Source organism: Pseudovirgaria hyperparasitica (assembly GCF_010093815.1).
Source record: "Pseudovirgaria hyperparasitica strain CBS 121739 unplaced genomic scaffold EJ05scaffold_2, whole genome shotgun sequence".
Classification (NCBI taxonomy): Eukaryota; Fungi; Ascomycota; class Dothideomycetes; order Acrospermales; family Acrospermaceae; genus Pseudovirgaria; species Pseudovirgaria hyperparasitica.
In genome coordinates this window covers 91,687-114,633 of record NW_022985550.1, presented here as the reverse complement: position 1 = coordinate 114,633, position 22,947 = coordinate 91,687, and the positions used below count along the sequence as shown (strand labels likewise).

At 50.8% G+C, this 22,947-nt stretch overlaps 8 protein-coding genes across 8 annotated transcripts; 4 read left to right on the top strand and 4 right to left on the bottom strand.

The window, feature by feature from the left end:
- The first annotated feature begins 825 nt into the window (after positions 1–825).
- EJ05DRAFT_472503 (uncharacterized protein) lies at positions 826–1,422 on the top strand. The gene has a single exon (XM_033743197.1). It carries the CDS (start codon positions 1,065–1,067, stop codon positions 1,350–1,352), a length of 288 nt encoding a protein of 95 aa, XP_033603974.1. The 5' UTR covers positions 826–1,064; the 3' UTR covers positions 1,353–1,422.
- A 349-nt stretch (positions 1,423–1,771) lies between these two features.
- On the top strand, positions 1,772–5,384 carry EJ05DRAFT_496433 (uncharacterized protein; the record flags this gene model as incomplete). The annotated part of the gene is made up of 2 exons (XM_033746391.1): positions 1,772–1,852; positions 2,067–5,384. 2 exons carry the CDS (start codon positions 1,772–1,774, stop codon positions 5,382–5,384), a joined length of 3,399 nt encoding a protein of 1,132 aa, XP_033603973.1.
- A 580-nt stretch (positions 5,385–5,964) lies between these two features.
- On the bottom strand, positions 5,965–8,055 carry EJ05DRAFT_174623 (nucleoside hydrolase). Its single transcript, XM_033739544.1, has 6 exons — positions 7,816–8,055; positions 7,656–7,759; positions 7,432–7,601; positions 7,345–7,379; positions 6,979–7,287; positions 5,965–6,876 (listed from the first exon to the last, which is right to left on the bottom strand). The coding sequence occupies exons 1-6, from the start codon at positions 7,852–7,854 to the stop codon at positions 6,187–6,189; spliced, it is 1,347 nt and encodes a 448-aa protein (XP_033603972.1). The 5' UTR covers positions 7,855–8,055; the 3' UTR covers positions 5,965–6,186.
- Positions 8,056–8,140: 85 nt separating this feature from the next.
- Positions 8,141–10,826, bottom strand: EJ05DRAFT_460382 (DEAD-domain-containing protein). The gene is made up of 2 exons (XM_033742610.1): positions 10,664–10,826; positions 8,141–10,610 (listed from the first exon to the last, which is right to left on the bottom strand). Exons 1-2 carry the CDS (start codon positions 10,784–10,786, stop codon positions 8,256–8,258), a joined length of 2,478 nt encoding a protein of 825 aa, XP_033603971.1. The 5' UTR covers positions 10,787–10,826; the 3' UTR covers positions 8,141–8,255.
- A 127-nt stretch (positions 10,827–10,953) lies between these two features.
- Positions 10,954–14,142, top strand: EJ05DRAFT_460380 (ATP-dependent RNA helicase dbp10). Its single transcript, XM_033742609.1, has one exon. It carries the CDS (start codon positions 10,979–10,981, stop codon positions 13,715–13,717), a length of 2,739 nt encoding a protein of 912 aa, XP_033603970.1. The 5' UTR covers positions 10,954–10,978; the 3' UTR covers positions 13,718–14,142.
- Positions 14,143–15,853: 1,711 nt separating this feature from the next.
- On the bottom strand, positions 15,854–16,350 carry EJ05DRAFT_521734 (uncharacterized protein; the record flags this gene model as incomplete). The annotated part of the gene is made up of 2 exons (XM_033748771.1): positions 15,854–16,238; positions 16,283–16,350. 2 exons carry the CDS (start codon positions 16,348–16,350, stop codon positions 15,926–15,928), a joined length of 381 nt encoding a protein of 126 aa, XP_033603969.1. The 3' UTR covers positions 15,854–15,925.
- A 1,047-nt stretch (positions 16,351–17,397) lies between these two features.
- EJ05DRAFT_174612 (uncharacterized protein) lies at positions 17,398–18,123 on the bottom strand. Its single transcript, XM_033739543.1, has one exon. The coding sequence runs from the start codon at positions 18,090–18,092 to the stop codon at positions 17,442–17,444; it is 651 nt and encodes a 216-aa protein (XP_033603968.1). The 5' UTR covers positions 18,093–18,123; the 3' UTR covers positions 17,398–17,441.
- Positions 18,124–19,723: 1,600 nt separating this feature from the next.
- Positions 19,724–22,232, top strand: EJ05DRAFT_174586 (uncharacterized protein). The gene is made up of 2 exons (XM_033739542.1): positions 19,724–20,645; positions 20,703–22,232. Exons 1-2 carry the CDS (start codon positions 19,860–19,862, stop codon positions 22,068–22,070), a joined length of 2,154 nt encoding a protein of 717 aa, XP_033603967.1. The 5' UTR covers positions 19,724–19,859; the 3' UTR covers positions 22,071–22,232.
- The last annotated feature ends 715 nt before the right edge of the window (positions 22,233–22,947 follow it).

The following is a 22,947-nucleotide window of genomic DNA, read 5'->3' as shown; positions in this document are numbered from 1 at the left end:
CAGTGGTACCAGCCTACTAGGCAGTAGATCGATCAATCATCATCTCGGAACACTCCATAACGCCATTCGCTACAAGCATCAAATCTGGATTTATTGGCCTGCCCTGCCGTCTCAGCCCGACAGCTGCTAGAGGTCCCGATGGATTCATTGCGAAGACGTCGGCACAAGAAACACGGGACAGAATATGTTATTATACATGATTCTGTCACTGCCGCATATGCTGCTCAAGCCAGGGGCCTATCATTGGCTTGCTCTTGCGGGGATGCGAAACACCCGGTGTCCTCGGGAATGTTTGCTTGTTGATGGGGCATTGAGCATGAGCAACAATCGTGATCCATTCCATTGCTGCCGCTGCTTATCCATCTTTTCTCCGATATTGGGAGATGCAATATGCATAATTCATGCCCCTCATCGTGCTGGCTGTCTTACTATACGCAACAGTCCCCACTCTTGCGTCACTTCCTATTCTGGTCTTTCTGTAGGTGGCCAGGAGGGCTTAGAGTGAGTGTGTATGGTGTTAGGTGGTAATTATCATGGATGTGGTGTCTCATCCATGGGGCTTCATGATTTACTACAGAGTGTGTACAAGCCGCTCGGGGGCGGGTGCTTCACTCACAGCATGGATAATGGCATGGTCAAGGCAGTTCGGCCTCACTCGACCGGGGAAAGTGGTCGTACTGTAGGTCTTTTGTCAGTGTTCTAGTGGAAAGCCTATTCTGAGCACCAGGTGGTACGACAAGCAATGGCCCGCGCAACTTCACGCGATCCGTCTGTTCAGGCATCTTCCCAGTCACTCCTCCTCCTACCAGACAGACTTGTGTGTGTGTGTGTATTTATGTATTTGTGTAGTTGTGTAGTTGTGTATATTTGTGTGTCTGTGTAGGCTTTTGCTCGTTGCATGCACAGCAACCCATAAGTTACATATACCTGAAACGTCAACAGAGCAACACGCCTGGTCGCGCGCTGCAATATGGCCCGGCGGAGCATCATGCCATCATCTAACTATCGTGGAGAATGTGGATGTGCAACATAAACAATAATTATCCATTCGCTCCGTAGTCTGCATGCCTCCGAGATGGCTGTGGCTTAGCAGCACCACCACCTCCCTCTCTCTGTCTCTCTGTCTCTCTCCCCCATTTACTCATTCCAGGTCTATATTAGGGCCAAGTAATGATACAAGTTGGAGTGGATGGGCGTCCAGGGGGCTAGTACTACTGTATGTGTCGACGTGCTTTGAAAAACAATTTGCAGTTCGCTTCGTGCTAAGACAAAGACAACGACAACGACAACGATGTGGCATTGAGACGATTGAGAGGTGTGGTCTAGGGCAAGATCGGATGTCTGTGTGGTGAAGGTGTTCCCAGGCGATCCTAGCAGTGTTGTAGATATATGTGTGTGTCTGTGTGGTTCCTCACAAGTGTTTTGGTGTAGTGGCTCGCTCGCCAAACGTGTGCCGTGCCCTTTTTGCCCTGGAACCCTTCACCCTCACACACACAGACACGCCCAACCGCGCGCTCCACCTACTTTGTCTCTTCTCTCACTCTCTCTCACTTACTCACTTACTCACTTCCTCCACTCTCCCCCTCCATTCCTGTCCTTTCTCACCTTCTCACCCTTCTCGTCTGGACATTCCACTTCTTCTTTCTCCTCTTCATTCTTCTTCTCCTTCGTCGTGGACTTCCCCGCTGGCTCAGCTGCTACTTGTCGCGAGCCCTATACGACTCTCCGCGCTCCCCCGGTTTCCAGCTCTCTCCTCGACAACAATGCCATAATGCCCACCAGTCATCGCGTCGATTCGACTCTTCTCTCGCTCGTCCTGTCATCCTACTCGCACCATTCAAGTGGCCAGAAAGTATGAAAACAGTTCCAACGGTACGTTGCTCATTTACCTTCTTGTGTGCTTTGCCTTTACGTGTTTGCTATGTGGCTCGAGCTCGTCGCACCTTGCTCATAAACCGTCGACACCCGTTACCGAACCCTCACACCCTCGTTGTGTGCTTCTGTCATATCCTGTCATGTCTTCTTTTGCTTCGTCACGCGTGCTGATTTGTTGTTGTTGAATACAGCTTTGTGCCACTGCCACCGCCATTGGTGCTTCCGCCGTGGGACTGTCTATCGGTCGCCCGCTTTCCACCCCGGCTTCCGCTGCCTTGCCAAACGAGCGCCCAACAAACGAACAGAGCAATATGTTGATGACGCCTCCTCACTGTTCGAACACACGCAGTCCACCCTTCACATCCCTTCAGTCCTCCACGCTCGAGACGGGGAGTCACGAAAGACGCCCAGTTCGTATGGCGAGAAGGATGACCACAAGCAATACGAAACCCGAGATTCGGCTGAGCACTGGGAGGACTCAAATGCAGATGCCTGTGGAGGATGACCATTTTTCCGATGTGCATGCCGAACTAACACTCCGGACCCGCCCCTCTTGGATAAAACGTCTGTCCAATTATTCATTACAAGCCTCGAGCCACGAATGCGACTCCAGACCTGTCTCCCCCTCCGTCTCTTACTCGAACGCCTCGATGGCTTTCTCGAATGCGGGCTCCACCGTGCCGATGGTCGGACAACCCTCCCCTGAGCCACTTGCACCGAATAAGCTCGTCAAACGATCGACCTCCATACGAACATTCAACAACACAGCTCGACCCACATCCTCCCGCATGCCGACCCTACGGAGACCTGCCACAAGCCACCAGAGGTCTGCGACGCTACAATGCCAGACTTCCTTGGTCGGCAGTACACTCGATGAGGATATGGATATAAGGTCTCCAGGGACTCCATCGAGCTCCGAAGTGCAGTACACCCGATTCTTTAGCCCCACGCTGAAGAAAGGCCGCACCGCCTCTTCGAAAAAGAAGAAGAATGGTGACTACATGAAGCCGATCAAACGAATCGTTCCTGATGCACGCTCAGAACCGACCCTGTTGCTTGCAAAGTCCGTTGTAGCCTGTTCCGTAGAGATTGATGACCTCTCGAGTCAGGATGGCGATAGCATTGACTTGAGCCGCCCTGGCACGCCCTCGTTCACGCACATACAAGACCAACCCCGGGATCGAGGTCTTTCTGTCAGCATCCCCATCAAGAGGCAAGAGGAGAGTTCAAATGGCACAAAGTTCCGTCGTTCCTTCTCGATTTCGGACTATCTGCCTGCAGGTCCACACTCGAGGAAGCTTCGCACCGAAAAGCAAGCCAACAACATTTTGTTGCGGAGCACGAGCAAGCGAACCACATCCGCGCCCCTCCTACGATCCCAAGCTGCAGCCCCTGGCGGCGAACACCTTTCAGACCAGGAATACATTCGGCGCGATATTTCTGACCCAACAATATCTCATAGAATTATTGGTAGCTCCCACGCAGGATCGCCAGTCGTGGACCGGACTCATGAGTCGTCCCCGAATAGTCTTGCACGCGGAGGGATCTCAACCGAGGGTACACGGAAGTCTGATTCGGCACCGCGACATCCTCGCCTGTCTACGGCGGCGTCGGAACAAGCATCCACCCTGGTCGGGTCGGACCACGATACCAGAGATATAGGTTCTGGGGACGAAGACTTTGATTTCCAAAGCGATACCGTCTTCGATTCGTTGCGCACACGAGGCACCCGAAGCACTTCGGGTGCTCGGGGCCCACGCATCGAGACAATCTTTCCGGACTTCTCACCAACAAATCACAAAGCAAACATGCAAAGCATGCGAGAGATTGTGATGAAAGACAATGGCCAACCCGTACCGGTCGAGACGTTTCCACATGCAGGGATCATGGAGGAAGATGAATGCACCTCTTCGCCAGGCAGAACTACAACGGCAACAGAACGATTCGATGCATCCCCGCCAAAGTCACAAAGCTCAGGCAATTCTCTTTTCAACTCAAACATTTCAGCTTCGGCCACCGACCATCCAAAACCATTAAGTCTTGGCACCTTGGAATGGGATGCCGTTGCAGAAGAAGAGAGTGACGATGATAGATGGTCATTTTCCGACGAGGAAATAGATGCCCCCAAACATAGGAGAACCTTTCTCAAGACGCCATTCGCACCATCAAAGCAGCCTAGCACACCATGTACATCCTCTGAGAGCAGTAATTTTCCGGCGCTACGACAAAACCACATAGAACACATAGATCGAGACGCAAGAAGCTCGATATTCGACTGGTCCGAGCAACGCCCCTCTGAAAAGAGCCCTGGTAGCCGTACACCTCCACGTCCCAGCACAGTGCATGGCAAGAAAGACGCCGACGGTCGGGGAAGTCGGGCCATTGGTCGTCGCGCCCCCAGTGGTCTGCATGCCCGCAGTCAAAGTGTCCCTGTCGTCCCGGACCTTGTAGGAAAACGTGATACGGTCGTAACAAACAAGTTCGGAACTTGGGGCGTGGGGAGTAAAGGTGTAACGGAAGACTGGAATGATGACTTCGACTTTGACGGCTCGAATGAGCCTCGTACCGTAGGCGAAGATGACATGGCCAGGGCCGATAGTGGCTTTTCTATGTTTGTTCCGAAAACGATCAGAGAGCAGCAGAGCAACGTCCTTGCCAATATTGGATTGCTCAGAGAATGGGGCTTGTTGATTGAAGAATTGAAGGAGCTACGAATGCGAGCTGTACACGCCGGTCTGCTCGACGACCGGAACAAAAACACATGGCATGAAGTCGATGCCATGATCGAGCTGGCTGACCAAGAAGCTGATGATGATCCGTTTGGGGGTGATCAGTCACCGACATCATCGCCAGGACTTGATCTTGATGAATTTGACGATATGAACGGAATGAAGTATGCAGTGCGAACACCCCAAAAGGTCAGCGCAAGTAAAGATGACACGCATCTGAACAGCCCAGGCCTCAGTCTATCGCAAGGAAAATCGCGGCGAAGGTCTATATTGAGAGCAAACAACGATCTATTCAACCCGAATCAGACACCGCCGACCTCAAAACTGTCACAGAGCCACACATCGTCCCCGGCTATGACACCACCAGCCGTGCGAACGACCCGACCAAGGAAAGACTCCGAAGCAGTCGCTCTCTCTGTCATAGAAGCACTGAAACGAAAAAGTACATCTGATTCCACATCCACTACATCTCAGCCTCTTCCGCCAGCCAAGAAAGTTCCTTTCGACACTGCTACCTTGAAGCATATCGTCCCCTATGTGAACGGACTGATGAGGAGGGTCAAGGAAGAGCTCCGCGAGGCAGAAGGTCTGTACACGAGCCCAAATCACAGCCCAAAGAGAAAGGAACCACCCCATCTGGAACATATGATGGACAGCTCTACAAGGACATTCTCAACTTCGCCAACAGAACGTAGAGCCAAGAGCGGTGACTCTCATTTTCAATCCAACGAAAGCGAACTTGCTGCTCAGATGGCAATGACGACGATGACGGTCATGTAACAAAACCACTACGACAGCCATGCTCGACTGAGCATTCGGTCGTTGGCACTTTCCCGGCTTCAATTATGTCTATTGATTCCACTAGACCAGGTCCATGGTGTATGCGGCTTTTAAGCCGATTGAAACGCCTGGTGGACACGGATGCAGTGGTGATGAATCGCAAAAGTTTGGTTTTTTTTTTCAATGTTTTCTTTGGGATGTCTGTAACACTCGAAATATCCATTGGACGGCCTGTTGCACGCACGGAGAGTACGATTACACTCCATATCCGTGCCACATAGATCTCTGTAGCCTTCCCATTCTTCGATTCGGCTTTTTGAGCGGGTGTTCTTGTTCTCTATACAAGTCGGGGTTCGCATCTCTATATACGAGTTAGGGATGATGTCGCTGTCGTTGCGACGTCTTCAGTGACGTTCGACAAGACTGGCATGCATATGGCGTTTGTTCGGTCTGTCCTTTGTGTACACACACGGGCCACAGAGCCCCTTTCTTACTACTGTCAAGCCATATAGCATATTTTGGGTTAGGTTTAGGCCGATACGGCTCAGCGCAGGTAGAACGAGACCTACCTAGTAGCGCAGTACATACAGTAATACAACTCCGCATGAGGAGTTTAACAAGTGTACACTGGGCTTTTTGCATGGTGTTTGAACCTCCGTCCAAGAAGAAGATATGTTCCATAATCCTTGCTGAGTTCCGGCCTCTATAGTTCTATGTTAATCTATAGCCTACGTGGGCGTATGTATCGTCGACGTCTAGGCAAACCCCCATTTCCCTCTCATCAACCCAACTTTTTTTTCCATCAGCCAACAAAGCCTCCAAAGACTCTCGCCAAAAAGTCCCTCTCAAACCTCTCCCCGCCCAAACTCCCAGTCACCCTCCTAACCCTGTTCCCAGCCCGCACACTCAGCCAATTCCCACTATCCCCAGGCACCTCCCTAATCTCGTCGTCGTCGTGCTCCACCCTCCTATTCCGATCCCGCCGATCAACAACCATCATCCCCCGCGTCCACTGCCCCGCCGTCTCAACCCGGATATCCTCCACCACACTCGTCCAGCCCCGCCCGCTCTCATCATCATCATCATCCCCCGCCGCGCGCTGCAGCACGTAGTACACACACAGCGGGTCGTGCATCGTCAGCCCCGGCGTGGAATGGTGCAGGGCGGCAACCTTGTCGAATGTGCTGCTCATGAACGCTATGCTCCATGTTGCGAGGGGGGAGGGTGGGGTGGAGGCGAGGAGAGGGGCGAGCGTGCGGTTGAAGGTTGTGCGGTGGAGCATGTGTTTGGAGGTTAGGTCGAGGGGGAAGAGGGTTAGGTTTAGGGGTCGGGAGAGAGGGTGAGGGTAGGGGGTGAGATGGTGGGGGTGGGGTGGGTTGGTGGGTGGTGGTGAGGGTGGCATTGTGGTGGATGGGCTGGGGGATGTGAGGGCGAAGACGCGGGCGGCGGCGATGGCGTCGGCGAAGGTGTTGAATTCGGCGCAGGGGGTTACCTGTTGGTTGTGTGAGTGTGTTGGCAGGGCTGGTTGCGTTGAAATGGGCGAGGGAGGAACGAAGACAAAGGGGAAGGATGGGAGGGGGGAGGGGAGGTTTACGTTTCCGGTCTCGGCAATGGTGCCGCCCATGACGATGACTTCTTTCGCGCGGAGGAAGGTTTCCGGGTCGGATGCGGCGGCCAGGGCGCAGTTTGTCAGGGGCCCGACGGCGATGATGGAGATTGTGTCTGGCGGGTTGGCGCGTAGGAGATTGAGCATTTCGAGGTGGGCTGGGGTGTTGGAGGGGGTGAAGAGGGTTTGTGCGTCTGCTTTGATCTCGGCGGGGGTGGGAGTGGGTGTGGTGGTTGTGGAGGAGCTGGTTGCTGTGAAGAGGTTCTTCCATGCTTCAGGAGGCGTGAGATGGGGATGCTGGCGGCGAGGTTAGAAGCATTTCTTGTTGGTTTTGATTTTATGGGATACTCGTACCGTGTGAGAGATGCCTCCGAGCCCATCAATGCCGTCTACCGATGTTAGCATCCGAGTCACAGACATGATGTTATATAGCAGTCTCACGAAAATAATCAGCCATCATCACTTGATCACCCAGCGGTCCAGAGGCCCCAATGGCAACGATAGGCTTGCTGGCCTTTAACGTCTCGAAGCCTTCAGGAAGTCCCTGACTACGACGCCACTCTTGCTCCTTTTCGATGAAATGAAATACAGCCACGACGTTGCGAAGACAACTGAACACTCCATGTCAATGGCTGTAACGAAACGTGATTCCGAGATTCCTTTACCTCTGCACATCAACGTTGCCATAAGTCACGGAGATCAATGCGACTTCAAGTTCCTCGGGCTTCGCAGACAGCGCGAGCAACAGGGCAGATACATCGTCTACACCCTACGTGCTTGTTAGCCATATCCGATTGGTATAAACTCTTTACGAGTTCGACGTACCGGATCAGTGTCGATGATAATCCGTTGCGGGTTGGCCATGATGTGAGCTGCTACAAATTACACTGCGAGAAAGCTATGAGAGACGGTATATTGGGTGTAACAGAATGTGAAATAGACGGTATATTGGGTTGGGTGTAACAGAATGTGAAATATAAGCCTCGGACACCTCCGATGATTGATCACGGTCGAAACAAGGGCGCGCCGTGTGCGGTTCACCGCCAAAGGGCTACTGTCGGTTACGCTATCTCTACCGTGGAAGGATTCTTGTATGACTAACAAATCATATTCTAGCTTCACGGGCGAGTAGCAAGGGTGGCTCCATAACCCAATAGCATTGCAGCAGTCGCACTTCCACAATACTATCTGCACGAATCTTCGGTTCGCATCTGAACAAGGAATCTACCATATATTTACATAAGCTTAGATGTTGGAAATTCACACTAGCCAGAAGCCAGAAGTCCTGCTGCCATCGCTTCAAGATCCTCAAAAGTCTCCAGATCTCCCGCGTCTCTAGCACTTCTCTTGTTCTTCTTTCGTTTCTTCTGTGCCGCCTCGTCCTCGTCTGAATCGTCTTCAAACCATTTCTTTGGCCTCCCTTTCGGCCGCTCGACTTCTTGCGACTCGTCACCCTCACCCCCTGAGCTCGCAGCGTCTGCAACAAAATCGGCGAATGCGTCTCCACCGTTTTCGAGCTGCACATCCTCGCCATCCTCATCCTCAGCCCTCTCACGAGCTTTGCGCTTCTCTTTCTTGACCCTTTTCTTCTCCTTCGCCAGAGCCTTGTCACTGATGTCGGCTTGTTTGACCTTCTCGGCTTCCTGTTCCACGAATTGCCTGCGTTGATCCTCGGGAGCACCCTTAGACTTGAAAGCAACCTCATCCTCGAGCTCGTATATCGGATGAGCATTGCCATCGTCATCGAATATGAGCTTAGTGCCCTTCTCTTTCAGCTTCGTGACTTTCTTTTTAGATTGCAGCAGCTTTTCTCGTCGTTTACTATCTATTACCAGAGGCTCAAGCGTTCCGGGTATATTGATGATTTTCTTGTTATAGTTTCCATCAATGGCATCCGCGTTCTCGATATTGTGGTATAGGCTCAGATCGTCATCAACACCGTGGCGTCGCTTGACATTGAGGAAATCATCGTCACTATCTGGTTGTTCGAGTCCATGAACATTCGTTTGTCCCTTTGAACCTGAGGCCATGTCGTCTTCTTCGTGAATCAACTTCGCGTAGTGAGGTGCTAGAACGTCCTGGTTGGTTCGTCCAAACATTCGATCATATCGAGTCCGGACTGCATCGTCTTTCTTGCTCTTCGCTTTGCTCGGTGCCTCTCCGTCTACTGCGGCCTCGCTATCGCTGTCGTCTTCGTCTGAGATGACAAGGGATTGTCTTGGAGCATTCTTCAGCTCTTTGGAATTGTCTCCCTTCCTGAACTTGATCCTCGGTGCACCAGGCAAACCCATACTGGCAGCAAATTCTTCCAGCTTCAGTGCATTCACATCGAATATGTCTTTGTCTTTCTGTAGATGGACAGATTTGACGTATGAAATGAAAGCCTTCTGTCCTAGGTATTTCAGTTGCGGATCCTTGAAACAAAGATTTTGCATTTGTTCTTTGATGCTCTGCTGTTTCTTGACGCGCACATTGATTCTTTCGATGGGGACCTTCTTATGTGCAAGTCTCTTGAGCATACCTTCCTCCTCACTTGGATCGAGAAACAAGACTGCTCGACCCTCACGCTCGTATCGTGCCGTGCGCCCAACGCGGTGAATATACGTGTCTGCATCTTCGGGGCAATCTAGCTGCACCACCCAGTCAACAGCAGGAAAATCTAATCCACGAGCTACCACGTCTGTGGCAAAAAGACAAGATTGCTGCGACGAAGAGAACTTTGACGTTATATCAAGCCTTGCAGTTTGTTTCTGCCGTCCGTGAAGATGTAGAAGAGATATACCCGGCTGCATCTTTCTGAAAGTCTCGTATACAAATCTCACCTGCTTCCCAGACGACAGGAAAACAAGTATTTTACTCTTCTTACTACTCTGAATAAAGCTCCACAATGTATCCAGTTTCTCGGGCAATGGCGTCAGAACATAATTTTGCTGAAGCGTTTTGGGTGTAGCCGAGGAAGCTGCTTCGTGAACGGCGATATACTCTGGCTCTTTCAAACTCAGTCGCGCCAATTCGGAGACTTTTTTGGTTTGTGTAGCACTGAAAAGGAGTGTTTGCCGGTCTGGGGGCAGATATTCTATGATCGCGTCGAGTGCACTTTGAAACCCAATGTCCAATATACGATCAGCCTCATCAAGAACAAGCATCTTGAGGTTGTCTACGCTGAAAGTCGCAGTCTGCGAGAGATGCTGCAATATTCTGCCAGGCGTACACACTAGGATGTTCATTCTTTCGAGCGCGTTCGCCTCGTCTTTCAAGCTCTTTCCACCAATGACCAGACCAGCCGCGAACAGATGCCCTTTACCGCCAATCTTCCGCAAGACTTCGAAAATCTGGATAGCGAGCTCTCGAGTTGGTGATATAATCATTGCGCCCAAGCCTGCATCTTGGCCAACCAATTGCGCACGGTAGAGGTTCTCGAGGACGGGAACCAGAAACGAAAGTGTCTTCCCACTACCAGTCTTTGCGGCTCCGAGGATATCTGCGCCTTTGAGTGCGAGGGGTATGGCCTTGGCCTGTATGTCTGTCATAGCAGAAAAATGGGCTGCCTTGAGTCCAGACTTGGTGGGCTCGGACAGTGGGAGGTCTGCAAAGTCTTTGAATGTGCCATTTTTGACGTCCTGTGATATATATTAGTTACACGCGTATCGGTTGATTAATATTCCTGACTTGCCAAATCTGCGACCGCTTGCTCTAGGTGCTCAGCTGAGACATCGTCGCGTTTTCTCTTGAGAGCGCGTGCCTGTTTCTTTGGCTTTGTTGGTCGTACACGGCCAGTGACATCTGCTGGTGCCATATCATCGGAGACGCAATCTTCACAGCGAGCTATTAGGAACTGTGGTTTCGGGAGTCTTGCGGCGAGCCGCTTCATAGCGAGAAAAAGTTCAGCGCCAAGATTTCACCCCCACTTTAATTTTTCGAGAACTTCAAACGACCGCGCGGGCAGCACTTCTCACCCACATCTGCCTCGCAAGCAGACTTCAACACCATGGGACCACGCGCGGCTTCTCCCGCGCTCTCCGAGAACGAGTTCGACATATCGAAGGATCTTTACGATCAGTCTGAAGATGACGCCAACGACTCCGATAGCATACTGCCGCCTCCCGCATCCGCTAAGGCGCAGAAACCGCAGGCTGGCGAGCAAGAGCTTGGACTCAATGACATTGGAGAAGATAGCAGCGATGATGAAGCCTACATTGCAGCTCGCCAGGCTGCATCCAACAGGAAAACGACCAATCTGAAAGGCAGAAGTGTAAAGAAGAGCGGCGGATTCCAAGCCATGGGTCTGAATTCCCACTTGCTCAAAGCAATCACACGCAAAGGCTTCTCAGTCCCTACGCCTATTCAGCGTAAGGCAATCCCTGTCATTATGGATGGGCAAGACGTGGTGGGAATGGCCAGAACGGGTTCTGGGAAGACAGCAGCTTTTGTTATACCTATGGTGGAGAAGCTCAAGGCGCATAGCGTGAAAGTTGGAGCTAGAGGCATAGTTATGTCGCCATCAAGAGAATTAGCTCTGCAGACTCTGAAGGTCATCAAAGAACTTGGTCGTGGGACGGATTTGCGCACTGTCCTGCTCGTTGGAGGTGACAGCCTGGAAGAACAGTTTGGATCCATGACCTCAAATCCTGATATTATAATCGCAACTCCTGGTCGATTTCTCCACCTCAAAGTTGAAATGGGTCTGGACTTATCGGCGGTACAATACATCGTATTCGATGAGGCCGATCGGCTCTTCGAGATGGGTTTCGCGGCTCAACTTGCAGAAATTCTCCACGCACTTCCACAGTCAAGACAAAGTCTACTGTTCTCCGCAACGCTCCCGAAGTCCCTCGTCGAATTCGCGCGCGCTGGCCTCCAAGACCCCAAGCTTATTCGCTTAGACGCAGAAACCAAGCTATCCCCCGATCTACAGAGCGCTTTCTTCACACTGAAGAGTGCAGACAAAGATGGTGCCCTTCTGAATGTGTTACAAGACGTCATAAAGATGCCACTTGGTGCAACAGAGAACGCACAGAGGACGAGAGACCAAAGTTCTGGGAAGAAGCGTAAACGAGGCCCTGATGGGCCGGCACCAAACGAGTTGCCAACCGAATTCTCGACAATCATATTCACGGCAACAAAGCATCACGTTGAATATGTTTCAGCGCTGCTACGATCAGCAGGGTATGCAATTTCCTACGTCTACGGTTCCTTGGACCAAACGGCGCGCAAGTTGCAAGTCGAGGAGTTTCGTGCAGGTCTATCAAATATTCTCGTTGTCACCGATGTTGCTGCTAGAGGTATAGATATGCCCATTCTCGCTAATGTCATCAACTACGATTTCCCGCCACAGCCCAAGGTCTTCGTTCATCGGGTCGGGAGAACAGCCCGAGCCGGTAACAAGGGCTGGAGCTATAGTCTGGTACGGGACTCGGACATGCCGTACCTACTGGATCTTCAATTGTTTCTGAGCAAAAGGCTTGTGTTGGGAAGGTCTGGAGAGCCGCCCAATTTCGCCCAAGATGTAGTGGTGGGTGGTCTTGTTCGCGATAAGCTGGGGAAAGCGTGCGAATATGTCAATAAGCTAATCGATGAGGACGACGATCTTGCCAATCTTCGTTCTGTGGCGGTGAAGGGAGAAAAGCTGTACATGCGCACACGTAATTCGGCATCTAGCGAGAGTGCCAAACGCTCCCGTGAAATCCTTTCATCTCGTAGCTCCGCAGAGCTCAACTGGCTGTTTACAGACGAAACTAATGATGCCGAACTGGAGCGCGAAAAGATGCTTGCAAGAGTGAGCGGCTTTCGACCCAGTGAGACGATATTTGAAATCGGGAAACGAGGTAGCGGGGCAGAGGCTGCTGAAATCATGCGAAAGCGTCGGGAAAGAATAGACCCATGGCGACAGCGAGCCAAAGACATTGATGGAGCCAACGCCATTCCAGACATAACAAAATTCGATACGGCTAAAGACACGACAGATGGCAACAACGACGTGAACCCTGAGGCCATTGAGCAGCTGGACCCTGACTCAGAAGACGAGTTGCAGATTACCGTAACACAGACCCAGCCTTCGAGCTCAGTCGCAAATAACGCATGGGAAGATCCGGATCATTTCATGTCGTACGCTCCGAAGTCCCTCAACCTCGTCGAAGATAAAGCCTATGGCGTACAGTCCGGATCATATGACACATCGGGACGTAATAGCAATTTTGTAGAAGCCTCACGCGGAGCGACAATGGATCTCAACAACGACGAATCACGAGGATTTGCAGAGGCAACGAAAGCGCGGGGTATGAGGTGGGACAAGAAAAGTAAAAAGTATGTGGCCCGGGCGAACGACGAGGACGGGTCCAAGGGCGCCAAAATGATAGTCGGGGAAAGCGGGCAGAAGATAGCAGCAAGCTTTAGGAGCGGACGATTTGATGCATGGAAGAAGTCAAATAAGCTCGATCGGTTGCCTCGAACCGGGGAAACGGAAACGTCACGAGCGAAGATGCACAGCATTGGACGGCGGTACAAACACCAAACTGAGAAGGCACCAAAGGAGGCAGACAAATACAGAGACGACTATCATACGCAAAAGAAACGTGTCAATGAAGCCAAGGAGAAACGGATCGGCAAGTTCAAGGATGGTGGCGCGAAGAACGAACTGCGTGGAGTTGACGACGTTCGTAAAGATCGAAAGCTCAAGGCGAAGAAGCAGGAGAAATTTGGCAGACCGGCCAAAAAGAGGAAAACATAGCGGTGGCTTGACGATACGTGCGGTATGCACAGATATCACGAAGGCTAGAATTATCCAGCTATTGATATTATTCTGATTAATATTCCAGGAGATGAATCAATATCAGAAATGAAATACACTTTGACCCGAACAAGGAAGGCGCTTGCTATAGAGCGTGGGAATGCGCCTTCTCCACCGGAGGCATGAGCCTGAGTTCTTCGCCATCCCCTTATGGTTGCATCGCAACCCAGATGGGAATAGCGTGGCCGGATCGGGTCTAGACAAGTAAGCTAATACCTATCTAGGTAGTAAGGATGTAGAGTGCAAGAAAGTCAGATGGCGGAAGACTGTCCGTGGCAGTGTGATGACTGTGACCAGTTCCCTTACAATGGCGGGATTTCCGACGATATATAGATAGGTTATCCATCATTCAACCTACTATAAGCACAGAGCAGGCCAGCAAGCGATCTTGTTCTCACAGCCATTTGCCGAGAAGACATAAGTGCCCACAGCTGTCGCTCTTCCGAAAACAGGCCTGAGGCTATGGAGTCCGATACCGACGACTTGGGAAGCATAGCGAGGATAATTTATTGCGCGTCCTTCTGGAAACGCCATCGGATAGATTAGACCGTCTCCGGATGGAAGTATGGCGAAAAGCACCCGATGTTTGCCCACAACGGCCCCAGACCCAGAACCGCGACCCTGGAACGAGGGAACAGCTTCAAGTTCCCTGTTCCCTGTTCCCTGTTGTTCCCTGCGCCTGCTGGAAAATCTTCCGAGGGAGCATGGAACTCGAAGGCGTTGTATAAGTAAAGCTATAAGAAGATTGTACTTCACTTCCCGAAGACATCGCAATAGGTATTCATGTTATGGACCATATAGTAGATACCTTCTCAGCTTTTAGCGCGCATCAATATCATCGGAACCTCCAGCGACTAGTCAATACACTATCTATTCTTTGACCGACCATTTCTCGAGAAGAATACGAGAATTCTGCACCTTTCAAGTTACCAAGCGCTACGTAATATACCGATGGTTACATCGTGCTATGATTGTAGCTACAAACAATTTTTTTGATGAATGGTATAGCACGCTAATGATAGGTTCTTACATATGGATGTCTGTCTACTTGCAATCCCTTGTAACTTTTAGCTCAAGCAAGGTTTTCCTATCCTGGGCAGTGCATTATTGCTGTAATACATACATGTCGCGGCTACAGCATTACACATAACAGAACTCTATTCCTCAAGGCTTCCTTTACCGAGGTATTGTAGGCATTACCATTCACACATTTGACTTTGGGTCGCAATCAGCGCTTAGATCAACATTGGTGGTTTTGCGTATCTAAGTCGCCGAATAAAGCAAGCTGACCCTACATATGAAGGGAATGAGCAGTCAAGCTAAGCGACGAGTACAAAGACATAGGCGCCTGTGGCGCAACATGACCTGATTACCTGATAAAGAGAGGGTTCGGTTTCCAGAGCCCCCGAGTCCTGAAGACGTTCATGCCGAAGTAGCCACTAATCAGTATATACTTAGGTGCAAGACTCCAGGCTGCGTGCAACATTGCGAGGGTAGGGGTAGGATATACCAATGCGAGTCTAATGACCCAGGACATGCACTCCTGTCGTCACGATACGGCATGCGAGTTTGACAGCGGAACCTCCCTTGTCTCCTCTGTCATGCATGGCGCAGAAAGAGTCGATTATACTCCCCTGCAGGCTGAGTCCTTGCGCACATCCGGAATGAACCGAATATGTACATGTGTCATGTGCTCCAGGACGACATAAACAAAAATTCAGAATTCATCCATGCGTTTTGCACCATTGCATACACAAAACATTATGTGAACCTGCCTACCGATGTCCCTGGAGGTGTCTCGAATGTAAGCAAGACCTGCTGCGCGTGCGGTCCTGCACAGCAAACATAGATGTGATTTGCAAAACGACTAATCATGGCAATGATAAAAGTCTGAAGGTTTAAATCGCGATCTCGATAGCCTCACTTTATGGTGGTGTGTGTGGTGTGCAGCCAAAATTTGGAATGGATGGAGGGAGATGTGAACCTTTTGGTGGTCGCAGCTGAGCGCCTGGCGTGGCTAACTAGGTACGTACCTAATACTGCGTTGCATGTAACCGCCCCCCCCCCCCTCTCTCTCTCTCTAGGAGTCCTAAGAAGTCCTATCATCACGGACCAACTCCGTAAAAATGCACTATCCATGCCCTCACCTCAAGTTTCCAGCAAGCAAAGAGTCGTGGGTCTAGACATAGGGATAGGTACTCGATACCTCGCCAAGTCCCATCCAGAGTAATAGTACCTCACGTCTATGACGCCTTGTCCTTCTATCGTCTGGGCATCTTGGATCAACGGTACCAGGACCAGTACCAGTACCAGAATCAGTATCCGCATCAGCGCCAGCTGAGCGCGCACCATCGATCGATCCAACGCGACGTTCGACACAGGACTGCTCTCTTCGTTCCTCTGCCCTTGTCCTTTCAGCCGTTCAGCCACTTTGCAATGGACCTTTGTTAGGCTGTACAAGCTGGGAAGACATACCAGTAATAAAGCCCGATACGATAACCTTACCTTGCTCCTATCTCCCGGGTCGGAGCTTGTTGCCGTCCGCACGCGCGTCGGACATTTCCATCACCCATGTATGCTACCAGGTTCCAGGTAAAGACTTACAGTATCGAGGTCATCATACCGATAATACCTAATTATACGTACGCAACACGGCGTTTGACTTCGGAAGATACGCATCGCTTGAACGCCCTTCTTTACGGGTCAGTAGCCTGTGGCAGCGCCGTTGTACCAGGAGCCTCTTTGCGAATCACAGGAGAGACTCATTGCGAATCACACACTCGCTTACACCAACACACGCTTGATGGCTGCGAAATCTCTTTCGTCCCAGTTTTGCCATGGGTGCCAATGCTATAGCTATACACGGCTATATGACCATCTAAAGTTAGTCTGAGATGCGGATCCCTGGATCTCATCGCTCCCGCGCCCGTCTCTCGGACTTTTCAACGGCTCGGCGACCCCAGATCACCACCTGAACGATCTCAAAATGCTCTAGAGTTACCGCCTGTCCCTTTCCCCGGCTCAAGTACGAGGCAGTTAGTTACACTCGCCGTCTATCAGCCGCCCGCGAACCAAAAACAGCTTTAACTTGATTCAGCTGAGAGTAGAAACGAGCCAAAGCCAAGCCGGCATGCCTCAGATCATGGACTACATTAGACTTGAAATCTCGTAATAGTTTCTCGTAGGACGGCCGCTGGGGTCGAGAGCAGCACCAGCAAACGAGATGCTATGCAATCGCGATTTCCTGTTTTCATGAATCTGGACAATGCGAAGCTGACCGTCTACATGGCCTAACTCAGCTGTACACTCTGTGACTGACCATATTTACGATACACTCCTTGACCTAAGTACGAAGCAGGAGTACTCAGCCAGCATACCTTTCTCAAGCCTGGTTGTATCTCTGGTGTTCATGCAAACACCGGCACATCGCACGGTTATTTCATGCTTTTCACGCTCTTTGCGGAAGCCTCTGCCAAAGAATAAAGTCAAAGATGCACGATAGAGGACGGTACCATCCAACTATCCAAGCTGAATTCTTGTGGCTTACCAACGGAACGCTTACATTCCTACTGTATAACAAACACCAAGCGTCAATTGAACTGGGACGATGGATGGGTGATATGCGCCACGGAAGAGTCGACTAACTCCATCAAGATTAGAGGATCTAATTCCAAGCGAAACTGCGCCATGAGAAATTCACGACTCCAGCCCCACAGAGATGGCTGTGAAGGTTGCTGTGGCTTGACAGCTTGAACGAGACTGCCGCCGTCCCTCGTGATAGCGGAGTCTCAACCGGAAGCTCTGATGAGAGGTCGTCAAAGACATCGGTAGCGGAGGGTCTGGAGAAGTCGACGCCACGATGACAACCCTGAACTGGGCGCGTAAAGCGTTCCTGGGTGAGGCACCTCGAAGACCAAAACAAATGTTCAGGCTGGTCTACCATGAGGTTAATTAGTCTAGGCTGGTCGCGGTCCCCGCGAGGGATGCCATCGAACGCCACACCAGACTTGAGCGATGAATCTGTGCTGATGAAGAAGCGTAAGACCTGCATTGTATAATCAGAGAGTAATAGTGGCAACGATGGTGGTTGGCTTCGTCCGAAGCGCCAGCACTGGGGGCATGGAAAAGCAAAAGGCTCCCGCAGACCCTTCTGTGCTGCCACTGTGCACCGCATCCGCTCTGACAGCGGGATCTCACAGTCTCGACGACATAGTAGTCGTAGTACGCAGAGTGAGCGCCCGGGTGAAGACTCCTCATGGCCACAACGGCGGCATTGATAATTAGATAAAGACTGGGAAAAGGCATGGAAGGACATGTCACGCGGGGTACGTGCAGTACAGTTCAGCACGATTGCATGGATGTTTGCAAATGTCGGCGTCGGCCATTCGGACAGACTAATGAATCCATTAACGTTAGAGCCAGTGTCAACACACTAACACCAATCCGGAAGACTTGGGACGCTATTCACAAGCGTGAGAGGGCGCCGCTGTCGTTCCTCAGTAGGTTAGGGCCTATCGAATTGACTTCATTGACAGGCTGCTGTTACAGTAGTAGTAATAGTATGGACTAGACTCTAGACTCCCGGTCCTCTAGAGTGACAATGAGTGAACTCCTGGCACGTTGCAGCTGGATCGGCCCTAGCAATCATAAGCTTGTGCTTGTCAAGTGTCAGTGTCAATGTCAGTGTCAGTTGTCAATTTCAATGTCAATCTCCATGCCGATATCGACGTCAACGTCAATGCTGGTGCTAATAACGCTGACCACAATGTCCATCTCAATATCCATGTCAAACACTGGCCAAGGGTGTTTGATGCACGCTACGCTGCTAACTAATTGATGCTTTTCTGGCGAGCAATGGGCACTCTCGGAATGTCCATGACCACATCTCACACTCACACTAGCCTCTTCATAGTAATCAACGTAGGCAGATCGGGCAGCTCCACTCCCGCTGTCTGCTCCACCGATCATCCCCCCCCCCCTCCCCCTTCCCATCTTCGTCCGATTCTGCTGTTGTCTTCTTTGCTTTGCTGTCATGTATGATGAGTACTTGTTACTTGTCATAGCCAGGTCAAGTTTGACTCTATCCATCGAAGCTCTCATATCATCAAATCGATATGCTCTGTCCATTTGTAATGCGTGATATGCTACCAGGACCAGGCAGACGCAGACTCAAAGGCACAGACTGGCCGTCATGTCATCATCTGAAGACTATCTGGGTACGTGGTGCAGGCCGCAGATCCACCGTGGGGGGGAGCAAAGACCAGCAGGTGTGCAGGGGATGATGGTGCAATGCAGAACCCTTCTTACTGCTTTGTTAGTCTACTCGTTGTCAACGTACACTAGATACCATTCTCAACTCTACGTACTGGACTACTTTCATGATCTCCGGCGTGGTCCATTCTTTACACATTGTTGCTGCACCAAACTGTTACTCACCCAACGACCTTTCCCATCACTCTTACTACGTCGCGTGCTTTCCCGATCTAGCACAGTGTTATGTAGATTCATTCGCTTCTCCCCAAATACCGATTTACATCCACGGAGTTAAGCCAGTCGAGCAAACAGGATCCCCTCCGTAAAGTCATCCATCACCCTCTTCATACAGCCGCACCCCACTGGAAGTCACATCGCCTTGTCTGTGCTTGCAGACACTCGTGTATATGTAGTCTGCTGCTGCTACCCGCTCTGTAAACGTGGACATCCTCTGAAACACTGCAGCACTGTTTGCTCAGCGTTCGATACAAAGGCATTGACGAAAAGATATTGTCCGATACCTCATCTGAAGCAAAATTTCCTCCCAATACTGGCATAAACCACCAAAGTCCGTAATTGTCGCGAGTAATTTTCCCCTTCTCATAATCTTGTCCACGATTAACTGTACGGATTCGCTGACCTGATACAGCCAAGTACTTTCCGATCTTCCCCTCGTAGACTTCCGGTGCCAGCCACAGCCCTGCACGTATCCACGGACCAGAAAAGGGAACTAGCTCCAAGGGCACCGCAGTTCACTCTTCGAACCGGAGTTCCCTGCGCTCCAACCGCCTTGTGCTGCTAGCACACTGTGTTGTTGAGAAGCTACAGAATGAATGTACGGCTCTTTTCTCCGCAACTTACTCCTTTGGTTACGTCTACTGGGGTGTGGGACTGCCAGGCCTCACATCACGCGTATCCCACATACACACCCTCCCTGAAAAAGTCCGAAGACTTAGTAGCATACCCATCTCCGCCCATGTCTGACATTACACCCCCGCGTCAGCCTGGTGTACTCACAGTACAGGGGGTAACCAAAGGAGATCAGCCCGCTGTAAGCGTACCGGAAAACAGGGAGGAGGATACAGGACATGCAGAACATATACGCCTAGAAATACACGCAGGTTCTGCACGTCGGCTTTCACGAACCACTGAAGAAGCAACGAGGTCGCACCTGTCTTCATATCACAGGCCGCAGCTCCCTCCACTTCCACCTCTACCACAAACGCCACCTGCATCTCATCACAGGACTTCCATTCTACGAACACCAGAACGGTCCTCTCCAGCTGCCAGGATGCAGATTCACTATGGTCATCAACAGACGCTACCACGCCTCGGTGGTCCTCAATCATACAATGGAATGAACTTCTCTCCACAAACCTATCATCAATATGGCTATCACCAACCCCCTCAAATGCAAAGCATGCCGCAGTACTTTGGAGCGCCTCTCCAGCTAGCACCTCAACATACACCAATCCCACAGCTGCCAGTCAGAACTCACAAGCCTGCACGTGTAACAAAAGCACACGTGAAATCTGCATGTAATCATTGTAAGAAGGCTCACCTGAGTTGCGATGACAAACGTCCTTGCAACCGATGCATAACAACAAACAAGATCGTAAGTTTGCCGTTCTAAAGAATAGCTGCAGTCAAAACAGAGACTCACATGGAACAGGACTGTCATGATGTGCCTCACAAGAAGCGAGGAAGGCCACGACTTCGTGACGACAAGGACAAGATGCGCCATTCGACATCGTCATCTAGTTCAAGACCTCTACCTCCGAGGTTAGATACTTCGACTCAGCATTATCATCAGGACGTCCAGCAACGCTCTAACTCTTTTGGTGGCGTGCTGGCCCCTCGCCTTCTGCCAGGTGACAGCTTTGGCACATACCAAAGTCCCGTGAGCTCGCCTGGCACTGGGACATCAGGAGTCTCAACTCATGTCAGCCCGACTAACTCATATCCATTTGGGAGCTCTTTTGATCAACCCGCAAAAGCCATCGTCTATCTCAACATGGATCTTGTCATCATGAAGCCTAACGCGATGTTTGAGAGTCTTTACGAGGGCAAATTGGGCGGTGGTACTGTCCGTGGACGCAAGATTTCTGAATTCATTCTATATTACGACCTTCAGGGCTTGTCACAAGAGTTGTTGGTCGAACGCGAGAGCCGAGATCCCACATATCTAGCACCCATGGATCCCAGAGGCGTGGAAGGCGCACTTCAATCCATCATGGATGTCGATCTCGATAGGGTCACGCAAGGGTTCACAGAGAGAACATATAACTGGACTCTTTCTCAATACTCAACACCATTTCGAGTGAGCGTCAAGTTGGCAAAGACTTCCTGCTACTTTGTGGCCATGAGTTTCCAGCCGACTCGGCCATTGCAGAACCAGCATATGTTCCAACAGGGATTCAGTGGTCAAATGGCACCTCCTGCAAAGGAAAAGTCTCCTGCCTCAGCTGGGCACCAAATGGCTATGCGATACAACTTTTGGGGGCAGAACCCACCCTCACCTTCGGCTTCATCAGACTCGTCCTCGCCTATGTTCAGCTTCCACAACGGATCTATGTCTCAAGCGAGTACCTCATCGATGCGGAGTCCTCACTTCGGCTTCAATCCCACCCCACGCTCTGGATCAGATGCCTCAAGTTACATGTCTTCAATGCAGCCTCCCACATCAGCGTCACGCTCTGGATCAGATGCATCAAGTTACATGTCCTCGATGCAGCCTCCAGCATCGGCTTCCTCGCGTGCTTCATACTCGAATTTCTCGAGATCGGCATCTCTAGCTGATAATCGCATGGCACCTTCAATGGAGTCATCTATGCATGGCCACCGCCACGTATCTACTGTTGACAATATTCAATTACCTCCCCTTCGTGGTAATCTCACGCCACCAATGCTCTCCCCCGGTGTTTCGGACATGACGGGTGCTGGACAGATGCCTGTACATGGCTATGGTCACCACCATCTCCAAGAGTCTCCTCTGAGCGAAAAAAGGCGTGGACTTGATATCGGAGAGATTTTGGAATAGAGATCGCTCAGGAGAATTCGCAGTAATTTCGTGCATAATTTCGCATGCACTTTTGGCTCTCCAATTATGAGGACGTACCTCAAATGTCTCTTCCGACTGTCGTTCATCTTACGAGGTAATGGTTTCCATCCAGCAATGGCCCAAGGCTCACGTCTATCGTTACACCCAAGTGGTTTACTGTTTTGATTGTTTTTGCTACATCATGATTCCCATGTTCATTTTCATGTAAAAGGCGAGGTGTAGCAAGTAGTAGTCTTTGGCACTACGATTATATGACTTGGAAGCCCGGCGCTTGATACATTTGGTTCTGCGTACATTTGGATATGTCTGGTTCCCTAAAATCAATTGTACTAATTTATGATACACGACTTCGTGGGCCGAAGCTTGTTTGTATGATACGAATAATTTATATCACTGATGACTATTGTCCATCACAAAATCTATTCCTACATGAAGTGGCTGAGCGCATTTGTGTCCTTGTTTGAACAAACAGCAGTGTCGATAGCTTCAGGCGCGCAAGGCTAGACGTCACAACCTGGCCCATAGCAATGGTTCGAGTTGAGCGGTTGAGTATTGCTAAAGACGGGTACGGGTATGCACGGATCTGACGATTGGGATTTAGAACAACTACTAGCTATGGCTATAGACGAGTTAGGAGGCACGTACTATGTACACTTCAGAACGAACCCCCTCCCTCTATCCCTTCATCTGTAAGCCATCTCTACGGCCGGAACGACATCAAATACCAAGCCAGTATATTGGGGGGACCCTATGCCCGACGCTGTATCTGCCCTACTGCTGCATACAGCGATATACACTGCTCCATGATCACGAATATACAAACAAACAGAACCAGGCAAAAGGATGATGGTCATAA

Bases quoted from the DNA above. Each gene is read 5' to 3' on its own strand.
- EJ05DRAFT_472503 (XM_033743197.1), top strand. From the start codon at position 1,065: ATGCCTCCGAGATGGCTGTGGCTTAGCAGCACCACCACCTCCCTCTCT.
- EJ05DRAFT_174623 (XM_033739544.1), bottom strand. From the start codon at position 7,854: ATGGCCAACCCGCAACGGATTATCATCGACACTGATCCG. The intron at 7,602-7,655 runs GTAAAGGAATCT...TGGAGTGTTCAG, and splicing joins GGCAACGTTGATGTGCAGAG to TTGTCTTCGCAACGTCGTGG. The intron at 7,380-7,431 runs GTGAGACTGCTA...TAACATCGGTAG, and splicing joins GATGATGGCTGATTATTTTC to ACGGCATTGATGGGCTCGGA.
- EJ05DRAFT_460382 (XM_033742610.1), bottom strand. From the start codon at position 10,786: ATGGCACCAGCAGATGTCACTGGCCGTGTACGACCAACAAAGCCAAAG. The intron at 10,611-10,663 runs GCAAGTCAGGAA...TATATATCACAG, and splicing joins AGCAAGCGGTCGCAGATTTG to GACGTCAAAAATGGCACATT.
- EJ05DRAFT_460380 (XM_033742609.1), top strand. From the start codon at position 10,979: ATGGGACCACGCGCGGCTTCTCCCGCGCTCTCCGAGAACGAGTTCGAC.
- EJ05DRAFT_174612 (XM_033739543.1), bottom strand. From the start codon at position 18,092: ATGTCCTTCCATGCCTTTTCCCAGTCTTTATCTAATTATCAATGCCGC.
- EJ05DRAFT_174586 (XM_033739542.1), top strand. From the start codon at position 19,860: ATGAATGTACGGCTCTTTTCTCCGCAACTTACTCCTTTGGTTACGTCT. The intron at 20,646-20,702 runs GTAAGTTTGCCG...CACATGGAACAG, and splicing joins GCATAACAACAAACAAGATC to GACTGTCATGATGTGCCTCA.